We start from the raw sequence: 13566 nt of genomic DNA on the forward strand, positions 1-13566 counted from the left end.
AAGAAATCTGTGCACAACACTGTACTGGATCAAACAGTAGTATTACACTGCATTACAACGAACCCTGATAATAATATACTTGACAGGGTTGCAGACACACAGGTGATGTCCTCTATTAGCCCCATGTCTCAGTTGTTCTGAGTATAGCTACATTTCAAATATGAAGCAGATGTACTCCTAACACAGTAGATATTCATACACAAGGTCACCTTTACCTTGATTTTTCTGTCACTGGCCTGTCATACATACAAGGTACAAGGTTGTTTATTAGTCATTATTTACATTTACATTTACATTTACTCATTTGGCAGACGCTTTTATCCAAAGCGACTTACATTTGAGGAAAAACATACAAGCATCAACAGAGCAATACATACTAGTAAGAGCAGCAATAAATACTAGTAAGAGCTCATAGTACATATCACATCAATGGGGTAGAAACCTAGGGAAGGAAGTAAGAGTTAACAAAAAGTTTTCAAGAGCTTCTTGAAGTTAGAGAGGGATGCCCCTGCTCTGATGGCGTGTGGTAGCTTGTTCCACCATCGTGGTGTCACAGATGAGAATAGCCGGGACTGGGATTGCTTTGTGTGAAGGGATGGCAGAGCCAGGCGGCGTTCATTGGAGGAGCGTAGCGGGCGAGAAGGAACGTAAGTTTGTATTATGAAGTTTAGGTAGATGGGTGCAGACCCAGTCACTCTGTATGCAAGCATTAGTGACTTGAATTTGATTCTGAGCCAGTGGAGGTCACTGAGTAATGGAGTGACATGAGTCCTTTTGGGCTGATCAAAAACCAGACGCGCTGTTGTGTTCTGAACCATTTGAAAGGGTTTCACTGCAAAAACTGGAAGATTTGCTAGGAGGGCATTGCAATAGTAAGGCGAGAGATAACCATGGCCTGTACCAGAAGCTGGGTGGCGTACTGAGTGAGGTAGGGCCTGACTTTCCTTATGTTGTCTAGAGCAAAGTGGCATGACTGAGAGACAACAGCAACATGGTCTAAAAAGAACAGCTGGTCATCAATCATGACACCCAAGTTTCTCACCACCTTGGTTGGAGTGATGGTTGAGGAGTGAATTTGTAGTTTGATGTTATGGTGGATAGATTGCTCGGCTGGAATGACCAAGAGTTCAGTCTTAGAGAGGTTTAGTTGAAGGTGGCAAGCCTTCATCCATGCAGATATGTCCGAGAGACAGTCTGTGATCTGCGCCGAGACGGTGGGATCGCCTGGCGGGAAGGATAGGTAGAGTTGCGTATCGTCTGCTTAGCAGTGGTAAGAGAAGCGAATGATCGGCCCCAGTGAGGTGGTGTAAACTGAGAAGAGAAGGGGCCCTAGCACTGAGCCTTGGGGCACCCGTGTGGAGAGGCAGTGGGAGGAGGATAATTGTCCTTGCCACAAAACATTGTAGGAACGCCCCGAGAGGTAGGATTCGAACCACAGGAGTGCTTTACTCGAGATACCCATTGCTGAGATAGCGGATAGCAGGATCCTGTGGTTGACTGTGTCAAAGGCAGCTGATAGGTCAAGCAGGATAAGAACCGAGGATGGGCTGCAGCTTTAGCTGACCTTAGGGCTTCTGTTACAGACAGAAGAGCCGTTTCAGTAGAGTGGGCACTCTTAAAACCAGACTGATATGGATCTAGGAGGTCATTCCGTGAGAGGAATTCTGAGACCTGTTTGATTACTGCCCGTTCAATAGTTTTGGATAAAAATGGTAGAAGAGACACTGGTCGATAGTTCTCAACTTAAGTTGGGTCAAGTTAGGGCTTTTTGAGCGAGGGTGTAACCCGAGCCCTTTTGAAAGTGGTCGGGAAGGTTCCTGAAGCCAGAGAAGTATTTATCACATGAGTGATTGTCGGGACCACGGTAGGAGATATGGCTTGGAGGAGATTTGTAGAAATCGGGTCCAGTGGGCATGTAGTTGGACGGCTACGGGTCAGGAGTTCTGATACTTTGCTCTCTGTGAGAGGAGTAAACGAGGAGAGTGAAGAACCACTGACCTGGGAGGGCAGAGGAAAAGATGCAGTAGGACTGCTACAATGGTTGAGTTTGAATGTTTCAGTGAATTGGCTAGTTATAGCCACCACTTTGCCTGTGAAGAAGGCAGCAAAAGTTTGTGGGTGGTGGAGGTGGAGGAGGATTTAGTAGCACTTTAAAAGTGGAAAATAATTTCCTTGAGTCAGTGGCACTGCTAATTCTGTTATTATAGAACGCAGTTTTGGCAGCACTGATGCTTGTTGAGAAGGAGGATAGGAGCAATTGGTAGCTCTTAAGGTCAGCGGGGTCTTTGGTTTGTCGCCATTTTCTTTCAGCGGCTCTGAGATCTGTACGGAGCTCACGGATGGTATCAGTTAGCCACGGGTGGGACTGGTTTGGGCGAGCAGGCTTGGTGGATAGAGGACACAGGCTATCCAGGCACAAGCTTAGTGTAGAGCACAGAGATTGTGTGGTATCATTGACCTCAAGTGAAGAAAATGTGTTGCACAGATCTTCAGGTTGGGGTTGTGATTCTTAGTTTGATCAGCAGTACACATTATACATGTGCTATTTGCATGCAACACAAATAGCACAAAACAACAGCTTTGCACTATGCTGTGTTGACTTGGTCAAAACAGGAGCCACTGCTGTACTTATCCTCTCATTTAGGCAAATAGGGATTCACCAAATATACCTGTGTGCCTCAAGAAACTATCACTTCACAAAGCTATGCCTTGCATGGTGTGCCTGCACAAAAATAGGCCCATGAGCCTAAAACCCACATTAACAGCCTCTAGGCCGTGTAGAATTTTTTACTTATACATACCAAAACTACATCTTTAGAGCCTTTTATTCTCATTAATGGGGCTTACAAGCTGAATCAGGCTTCTTGATAGATCTGATATGCATATGAGCTTTGGCAGTTTGTTGCCACTGTGAGTGTTTGAGAAAACCGTCCATCTTTTTATAATATGATGATGGTTGGCTGTCCCATCCTTGCCTGATGAACGGTACCCAGATCTTTCTTTGCCAGTAATGGCCTTCATTCAGGGCAGTGCACCCCCCACACACACTAACACACACACACACACACACAAGCACATGTAGACAGATGCTTAATTGACTTACCCCAAACACAATCAGTTCTTCCATCATGTACTAGAGCCAAAGCTGCCTAAGTCACATTTTGATGCCCAACTCTATTTAGGTTAATATGGGTGCATGAATTAGTTGGGAGGATAGAAAAAGCTATATGAGCCATGATAGAAAGCTAAATGATCCAATTTTCCCTGTCAGGTGGACGCACTTTCCCCACATCACTCTTGGCAGTCAGCAAGGATAAAAGATGTCAATTAATCTCACATGGCTATTATGGGGCAGGATAGCACAGAAAATGAATGGGCAAAGCACACTGAGACAGAAAGAGGATATGTAATGTGCTGGGTATCGCTGCACATAGCTATAATTAAAACAGCAGTCAGCAAAAGTTTGACAATTATGCTATAATTTGTAACAGCAGTAATTAAATTAGCACTCTTTATAGTAATGCTTTCTAATTATAGATATACTCTGCATAAGCGTTGGCCAGTTCATTATATTCAGCTTAAATTAAGTGGCTTAAGGTCTTTTGACAAATTTCAAAGTAACATAATAAGAAAAATGACATGGCAGCTCATCAGATAGTAAGTTATGTCAGCTTTTAAACATTTCTGCACATCTCCTGTCAAAATATTAAAAGTGATAAGAACAGGTGTACAAGAGAGACTGGTAGCATGGTTTTAGATCTGCAGTAATAATGCCCTGCAATCTGTCCCCAGTGTGTCCACAGAACAGATTTCTGTAATTTATGTCAAACTCAGTAAATTGAACATTTGTCTTTGGTGGTGTGAGCTGGATGTGGAGGACCTGTGCCAACATGTAGGCTCTTGCATACAGTATGCATGTTATCGTCAGTATAACAGATTCCTTATGATGGATTTATTGTAGATCTGTATCATTGTCTTCTCCTATCCTGGGCTAAATGAACATCTCTGCCTGCTTATTTGACTCACTGATTTCCCTTGGCTGGGATCTCTCCGAATAACCAACTGCCTGTCTCTCTTAACACACCAGCACTGTCAGAGAATGATGACTCTGATGCCTCAGCAACATGCATGCTGCTGGTTGATGATTTTCTTCAACAGATGGCTATTTGCTCAGGGCTATAGCAATATCTCTGGAATGGAATAGTAAGAATGCTAAGCAGCCACAGATTTTGATTCATCTTCTGTAAACAGCAGATTCCACAGCCTACTAATTTCTTGTCCTGATTTAAAAATTTTACATAAACACAGTGTTTTCATCAGTTTCCCAAAACTGAAATGAGTTTGGGATTTGCTGATGACAAAGTTGTGCTAGAACCCTAAGGAAGAGTGAAGAGATCCAAATAAAGCAATTGTTTATTACAATGAGCCCATCAGTATTATCTTCCTCACCCAGCTGACAATAAACTCTGTCAGCATGTAATTTCTATGCGTGTGTGTGTGTCTGGGGCAGTGTTGGGCAAGTTACTCAGAAATTATGCATTACTAGTTACTTTCCAGTGTTTCCCACATAATGACAGCGAATGCTGCACGAATATATGCTCCTAAATACAGCTCCACAATCAAATATGATTTTACATAGGCCTAGTAAAAAAAATAGAAAATCAACATGTGGAGGTCAGCGTTGATAATTATCCAACTTATAGGCTAATTATGGGAAACACTGCTTTCACTACCACCCCCCTTCACCCCCAAACAAACCTGTCTCCCCCGACTTTTAAACTAGGCTAATAGGCTATCATATTCAACAGCAGCAAGGAGTGTGTTTTTTACAAAGCATTTAGCCCAGGCCTAACGTTTCTTAACACTACCAGCTGAAATAAAAAAAATAAAGCATTTAAATCCCGACTTTTGAACTACTGTTGCACATGTAGCCTATCTATAAGAGCAGTTACAAAACGTTAACGCCACTCTCTCCCGACGAGTCCAAGCATCAGTGGCAGTAGCTGCTGGAGTTTCTTTCTGTAAGTGTCACGTTGCTGTGCTGCTTCTGCAGATGCTTCTGTAAATCAGATGTAGAAATGTTCGCGATTGAAAGCTTTTTGCTGGTTGCACATTTTACAATAGACGACAATGTTCTTTGCATCAGACTGTGACACAATAATGGCAGTAGCTACTTACAGCTGTGGAAAGAACGCCTCTCTCCCTCGTTCTCCATTCTTCGTTTAGTTTTTGGCTATCAGCAGACATGAACAACTGAAGTCCGATCCTGCTGATCCCGCTGCCGCACAGTCGTGGATTCACGTCAAGGATGGTGCGTTCAGTAACGAGTAATGCAGCGTTACTTGGATTAGTAACTAGTAATAGAATTACTGTTTTAGAAAAGTAATTAGTTACACTACTAGTTACTGGAAAAAGTAATATTATTGCAGTAACGCGTTACTGCCCAACACAGGTCTGGGGATTGTTTATATGTGTGTTTTTATGGTTATGGTTGGGAATCCATTAAACTTTATGGCTGCTACACTATTGTAAACTTCACTATGCTACAGGTGCTGAACAGTATGGTTGCAGCCCTGTCTTCTAACTTTCAAGTTCATATGCAACATATTTGCTGTAGCAAATACGCTTGGTAGGAAACATAATGCTACTTTTTTAAAAATCAACATAATAAGTAAATAATTATATTTAATTAGAGTATATTTTATGCGCATGTGCAATATAAAACAGAACATATCTGCAAAATGTTCACTATGGGCGTATTACGTTTGTTTTCCCTAAAAAATATATGCTCCAACTAATGCATGTGGTGCATTTGTTTGACTTTGACTGACTGACTTTGAGACAGTAGTGTTGACCTTTCGACATATAACTAAATTGACAATCTCTCACCTTAATCAAGTGTTTTAGTTTAAAGCAACATTATGCAGTAATATTATCTTAAAATAAAACCTTCAAAATCATTTGTATGGTTCTGACTTGTAATAGGGTGAAAGGTGTCTCTGTCATTTCCACTCCAGGCTCGCATCCCAGGCAGGACATTTATCCCAACAATGGCATAGTGCTTTACAGCACAAACACAACTCTTCAGCAAGCATGTGTAACGGAAGCCAGCGAGGCTGTGCAGTGAGTAAACCTCACTCCCTGACACCTTAAGAGATGCACTGGCAGCTGACGCTAGCGCCCATGGGTTTTAGTTTAGCCTCCTCCTCAGTGTGTCCACCTCCTGCGTTCGACCGTGCAGTACAACTTGGGAGCTGGTAACACATGTATGTATGTAAGTTCTTGGCGTGAGCTAAAAGGATGAAAGGATTCAAGACGGATGTTGAACTGGCCTTCTTGTTGTAGGACTAGCCAGAAATAACTTATGAGATGGCTTGCTATTGTGTTGTTGCGCTTGCTTGATGTTAGCCTGTGCTTGCAAAGTTGTCGACTCGAGCAAAATCAGCCAAAGGTTTCACAGACAGAAGTGAAGCCTCTAGCTTTAATTTTCGAGTTGGTATTAGCAAACTTACTTGATAACAAAGTCAGTAAGTGCTCTTGGGTCAGTTGCTTTCTAGCTTTGTTGACTAGCTGAGCCAAGCTGGCATTCTTGCTGTTGGACTACTAAGTAATATTGCTATGTCTTGTGTTGTTACACTTGCTTGATGTTTGGCTGTGTTAGCAAAGGTTCTGACTTGGTGGTTTCTGATCGTTATAATGTAATCATTACAAATGCACATGTAGCGCTGACCTGACCTCCTCCTCCTCTGTGGTTGACAAGACTGGGAAAAACTACAAATCACATTTCTTCTAAAACAAGTTTGGAAAAGCCTATTTACTAGTAAATCAATATATTTTGTAGGACAAAGGGTTAGTGCATAAATTATACATGCACATACTGTATGCCCGAGCTCACAGCTCCTCACCTCTCTAGTTAACCCCTGACATCAGGCATTACCACTGACAGTCTGCTGTATGACTCAAAGCTCCAACGGGCCAATGAATACCAAATGAGCCGGTGGAAAACCAGCTGGGAATATATTGTCAAAAGGAAACATGGTCTGCCCCCACCCCCTTATTCAAGTACATAGACACATTTCAAAAAGGTGCACAAGTCCCAGCTCTTCTCATCTTAAGCATCTGAACAGGTGCAGTTTTGACTCTGCCTTACCACAGTATTAAACTTGAGCCCTGGGTTAAGATAAAACCATGATCTCTGCACATCGCAATGTGATACAAAGCAAAGCGATCTTATTTTCCCACAATCATCAGCACAGACGGTATTGCTGTGTGCTGGTGTATTGGAGCTCCACATAATGTAATATTGCATTCCCATAAACACACATAGGGACTGCTGATCTTTTATTTATCATGGAGCCTCTAGTATGCACAGATGCACACGAGCACAGAAGCAAAAACCAACAGCTACATACACAAGCACACTCTGCTCCCAAATGAGTCCAACTAACGGACTATGGAGTGAGAGGTGCAGTGATGCAGAGACAGGGGCCATATACAGGGCTTCATGTTCACTGCCTGGGAATTATCACATCAAACTCGTATGCCGAATAGTTCTGACAGGCCCAAGGCTGAACCATTACAAGCTGATGTAGACAGGAATGAATCTGTTGGACTATGACTAGGCAATGGCTATTGTTGTGCACCAGTGATTCACACCACACCAATAACATTCAGATTTACACAGATAACCACGGAGGAAGTTCTTGTGAAACCTGCTAAAACAACCATCACAGAATCAGTGGAGATGTTCTCTGAGCTTCTCTGACTGTTGCATGCGTTTTCATGATGTGTTTACACGTCCACACTCTTGAATACATTTTCAAGAATGTGGACTTTATTCCATGAAATGAATACCATTGAAATCAATCTCTGGTGCTTGCTATTTGCATGATGTATTCAGACAGAAGCTCAGTGCAATCTTTAGCAAGTCTAGCAGGCATTGGAGACGCCAATACTTCAATTTACCATGCTGTTGTAGGAAATCACAAGTAAGAGGTAATTTGGACCAGATCACTTGGTTAAAGTTTAGAGAGCGCTCAAAAAGCTCAAACATCAGCTAAGGTGACACAATCCTCTAAACTGATTATTACAGAAATAAAAAAATATTAATCTGCATGTGGAGCTGGTTTTTCATTAACAGTAATACTGATTGGCTGATCATGGCCAACATTGTACATCCTACATCTTGACCAGAAATATTATTGTTGGATAAAAATGCTATGTGCAACATTTCAGATGGGTCTGCATTTAATTTATCATATTCCAGTTGCACCAATTACAGAATAAACACCATCCAATTTTGTAGGACAACTCAGAGTAGATATGTACTGCTCTCATCTCTTTACATGTGGCACCAAGAACACAGTGCATATGTTTTAGGCCTGGTTTTATACCCTTCTCCCCTCTCATTTGTCTTGCTCTTACAATAATGTCCTTACCAACTTTATTTATGTTCATGTCTTATGTATGTGCGCTACCTGGGCTTCTCACTTCTCTCTGTTCTTCCCGACACTTCTCTACTGGACTGTCCAACTCAAGTCGTTATTCACCCATTTCAATCGTTTTGATCTTATCACTGACTTTTTTTCTCTCTGGTCAAATAAGAGCATCATTCCTTGCTCGTGCCAACGGTTACGTCATTGCCTCTCCGCTTGACATCTTCTTTTGCGGATGTCGGCATATTCTTACTTAACCCTGACTCCCTGGCTTGAATATGTATGAATATACTAATATAATTATATGAATATAATACATATAGCATGCAAATATATGTCAGCTAAAAAAGAAAATAGACTGATTACTTATAATATGCAAAATAACAACAATTCAATATAAAAGGCAGCTAATAGGCACATTTATATTTAATCATTATCTTAACTTTTGGCCTATGTGTATATAATTACTACGTTAGATTGGAAACTTCTTTATAATGCAATTTAGCCTTGATTTTCATTTCTACACAGCATGCTAGCATGCAGAAAGTGATAATGTTAACATGCTGATGTTAATCAAGTTTAATGTTTACCTTTGTTACCATCTAAATTTAATGTGTAGTGCTCACAACCTCACCTCCACCATTAGAACAGTTAACCAAATTTAAGACTGCATTAGGAACTATGCTAGCTACAAAACCAATGTCAAAGAGCACTGTATAACAGTGAGTGATCACCAGCAGTAGGTGACAGTCTCACTTTATGATAGCCTGATGATTACGTTATTATCATTGACCTTAAATTAACTAATCATCATCATTGTCACTATGGCATGGCACAAACTCTTCCCAAGGGCGTCACTTTGTGTTGAAAAGTGGGCTCAGATTAGGGGTGTGACGAAACACTTAGCCCACAAGACCTGACATTGCACAAGATTGGGGTCATGAGAACAAAGCAAGAGTATATTTTAATACGATTTAGGAAAAAAAATTATATCAATATTTATTGATGAAATATAGTATTGGGGGTGTGGGGGGTTTCTCCCCCAGAAGATTTTGAGCATGAAACACTTAATTTCCTGAGTTCTGGACATATTTTCTGCACCAATTTATGGTGGAAATGTCTTTATTTATATTGAGGGAAACACAAAATTCAGGTGGCAGGTGACATATCAGAATATAAAAATATAATAGAATATAAAGCATTAATTAGTAGCTTAAGTTACTTTTTTTGTACAACACAGATGTTTCTTCTACATTTAAATTGCATTGCAGGTTTTCTTATTGTGCAAATAAACCTTTCTTGAAGCATTTTGATTTGGTAATTAACATTTCTTCATTTTTTTAGAAGATATTTGACAAATGCTTTCAAAAAGTGATGGGGACAACATCTGCCACTTCAAAAAGTGGGTACATGTCATCACCAGAGTAAATGACACCTATGACCCCACCTCCCTGCTTCCTCCCAGGTTGAGCTACTCCATGCATACCGCTTTACCTCCACTCTCCTCCTGCTCTCTCTCTCCCTTGGCCCTGTCACGTTAACTGTGTACCTCTGCTTCGCTCTCCTTTACTCCTTTAAGTGACCGTTTCTGCACTACGATGGGTACTGCAGCTGATGTTAAAGCTACTACAGCCCTGGTAGCAAGGATATTGGTTATTTTCGCGCAATTGGCAGCAGCCATCTGAAGAATCTTTTTTGACCCGCAACCCAAGAAACAGAGGGCAGAGGGGGAGGGACTGGGGGCTAGTTAGAGATGTGATTGGACCAGCCCAGTGTCAGTGTAGAAAATTACCCAATGAGCTGCTGTCCGTGCTTTATAGGCCAGTTGTTGGCCCATTTTTTAAAACCAGATTACCAGTCCACCGCTGCCGGTGAATGGCAGGCGAGATGAGAGAAAATGGTCAACAAAAAGCCTCATTTTAGCTGTAAATTCATCCGCATTCACGATAAGATAAGATATATATATATATATATATATATTTCTTAGGGCTACCTAAGAGATACAGCAAGCTGATACCTGAGGCTCTGTAGACTGCCAAACAAAGACTTACCACTCTGGCTACTCGCCTAAAGAGATACTATGGAGGAGCAGAAGCCAGGAAAATAAACTGGATGTTCTCCACCGAACCATCCAAAGTATACTCTCAGTGGCAGGGTAATAACACAACATCAGATCCACCCAGGGCTGAGACTGAACAGTACTGGAAGAACATCTGGGAGAAAGAGGCATCCCACAACACCAATGCTCAGTGGCTAGTGGATCAAAGAACAGATCACAGCAATCTCCCAGACCAAGATCCAGTAACCATTACAATGGCAGACATCCAAGAAAGAGTGGCAGGTATGAAGAGCTGGACAGCACCAAGCCCTGACATGATCCACACCTACTGGCTGAAGAAACTAACTGCACTCCATGAACGCTTGGCCGCACAAATGAACCAACTGCTGATAGATGGGACCCACCCAGAATGGTTAACCCAAGGATGGACAGTCCTGATCATGAAGGATCTCCAGAAGGTAACACTCCCATCCAACTACCGGCCAATAACTTGGCTCTGCACAACATGGAAGCTCCTGTCAGGCATCATAGCGGCTAAGATGAGTTGGCACATGGTTCAATACATGGACAGGGCCCAGAAAGGAATGGGCAGTAACACCAGGGGAGCCAAGCACCAGCTACTGGTGGATAGAGCAGTTACTCAAGACTCCAAGACCAGGCAGACCAAACTGTGCACCGCCTGTATTGACTACAAGAAAGCCTACAACTCAGTGCCACATACATGGATACTGGAATACTTGGAAATGTACAGGATCAACAGGACACTAATAGCCTTCATCAAGAACTCAATGGGGCTGTGGAAAACAAGTCTGGAAGCCAACTCAAAGCCAATTGCACAAGTCACCATCAAGTAATGCACAATCCCTACTGCTGTTCTCCACAGGCCTTAACCCCCTCAGCCAGATCATCACAAAGATTGGCTACGGATACCGGTTCCGAAGTGGAACAACAATCAGTCACCTCCTCTACATGGATGAAATCAAGCTGTATGCCAGAAATGAGCGAGACATCGACTCACTGATCCACACAGGATCTACAGCAACAACATTGGAATGTCATTCGGACTGGACAAGGTTGGCCGCATGGTATCAAAAAGAGGGAAAATTATCAGAACTGAGGGGGTTGAACTACCAGAAGGCCACATTGCAGATGTTCAGGACAGCTACAAATACCTTGGGGTGCCGCAGGCTAAAGTAATCCATGAGGAGGCAGCATTGAAGTCCGCCACCGCCAAATACCTACAGAGAGTAAGGCAGGTCCTGAAAAGTCAGCTGAATGGGAAGAAGAAGAGCCGAGCCATCAACATATACGCCCTGCCAGTCATCAGATACCCCGCTGGTATAATGAACTGGCCAAAGGAGGAGATAGAGGCTACTGACATCAAGACGAGAAAGCTCCTCTCAATGCATGGAGGGTTTCACCCCAAATCCAGCACCCTGAGACTGTGCACCAAGCGTAGCGAGGGAGGCCAAGGGCTAGTGAGTGTCAAGACGACTGACCAGGATGAAACAACAAATATCCAGGAGTACATCAGGAAGATGGCCCCCAGAGATGAAGGGCTTAGTGAATACCTCAGGCAGCAGAAACCTGAGGGTGAGCACAAGGAAGACAAAGAACCTTCATGGAGAGACAAGCCGCTGCACGGCATGTACCACAGATAAATAGAAGAAGTGGCTGATATAAAGAAATCCTACCAGTGGCTGGAAAAGGCTGGACTAAAGGGCAGCACAGAAGCACTAATCATGGTGGCACAAGAACAGGCACTCAGTACAAGATCAATAGAGGCTGGAGTCTACCACACCAGGCAGGACCCCAGGTGCAAACTGTGCAAGGATGCCCCTGAGACAGTACAGCAACATAACAGCAGGGTGTAAGATGCAAGCAGGAAGTGCGTACATGGAACGCCATAACCAGGTAGCTGGCATAGTGTACAGAAACATATGCCATGAGTATGGGCTGGAAGTCCCATGGTCAAAATGGAAGACACCTCCTAAGGTTTTGAGAATGACTGAGCTAAGATCCTGTGGGACTTCAAGATCCAGACTGACAAACTGGTGATGGCTAACCAACCAGACATCGTGTTGATCGACAAACAGCAGAAGAAGGCTGCAGTGATATGTGGCAATCCCAAGCAACAGCAACATCAAGAAGAAGGGACACGAGAAGCTTGAGAAATACCAAGGGCTGAAAGAGTAGCTAGAAAAGATGTGGAAAGCAAGAGCAACAGTCGTGCCAGTGGTAATCAGAGCACTAGGGGCTGTGACCCCCAAACCAGGAGAGTGGCTACAGCAGATTACAGGTAAAACATCAGAGGTCTCTGTCCAGAAGAGTACAGTTGTAGGAACAGCTAAAATACTACGCAGAACCCTCAAACTCCCAGGTCTGTGGTAGAGGACCTGAGCTTGAGGATGACACATACCACCCCGCAAGGGGTGAGAGGGGGATTTTTATATATACTTATATATATATATATATTTAAAATATCATATATATATATATATATATTTATATACAGTGGGTACGGAAAGTATTCAGACCCCTTTAAATTTTTCACTCTTTGTTTTTATTGCAGCCATTTTCCAAAAATCAAAAAAGTTCATTTTATTTCTCAGTAATGTACACTCAGCACCCCATCTTGACAGAAAAAAAACAGAAATGTAGAAATTTTTGCAAATTTATTAAAAAAGATAAACTGAAATATCACATGGTCATAAGTATTCAGACCCTTTGCTCAGTATTTAGTAGAAGCACCCTTTTGATCTAATACAGCCATGAGTCGTTTTGGGAAAGATGAATCAAGTTTTTCACATCTGGATTTGGGTATCCTCTGCCATTCCTCCTTGCAGATCCTCTCCAGTTCTGTCAGGTTGGATGGTAAACGTTGGTGGACAGCCATTTTCAGGTCTCTCCAGAGATGCTCAATTGGGTTTAAGTCAGGGCTCTGGCTGGGCCATTCAAGAACAGCCACGGAGTTGTTGTGAAGCCACTCCTTCGTTATTTTAGCGGTGTGCTTAGGGTCATTGTCTTGTTGGAAGGTAAACCTTCGGCCCAGTCTGAGGTCCAGAGCACTCT

At 42.6% G+C, this 13566-nt stretch overlaps 1 protein-coding gene across 1 annotated transcript in view; it reads left to right on the plus strand.

Annotated features, from left to right (window-relative positions):
• Nucleotides 1-11057: 11057 nt before the first annotated feature.
• The window catches only part of LOC123961583 (1-phosphatidylinositol 4,5-bisphosphate phosphodiesterase zeta-1-like), a 20092-nt gene continuing 17583 nt past the window's right edge, over nt 11058-13566 (plus strand). The window contains exon 1 of the mRNA XM_046037075.1: nt 11058-11204. Within this exon, the coding sequence (XP_045893031.1) occupies nt 11058-11204 (147 nt within the window). The remainder of the gene's footprint in view (nt 11205-13566) is intronic.

Source organism: Micropterus dolomieu, linkage group LG22 (assembly GCF_021292245.1).
Source record: "Micropterus dolomieu isolate WLL.071019.BEF.003 ecotype Adirondacks linkage group LG22, ASM2129224v1, whole genome shotgun sequence".
NCBI classification, from domain to species: domain Eukaryota; kingdom Metazoa; phylum Chordata; class Actinopteri; order Centrarchiformes; family Centrarchidae; genus Micropterus; species Micropterus dolomieu.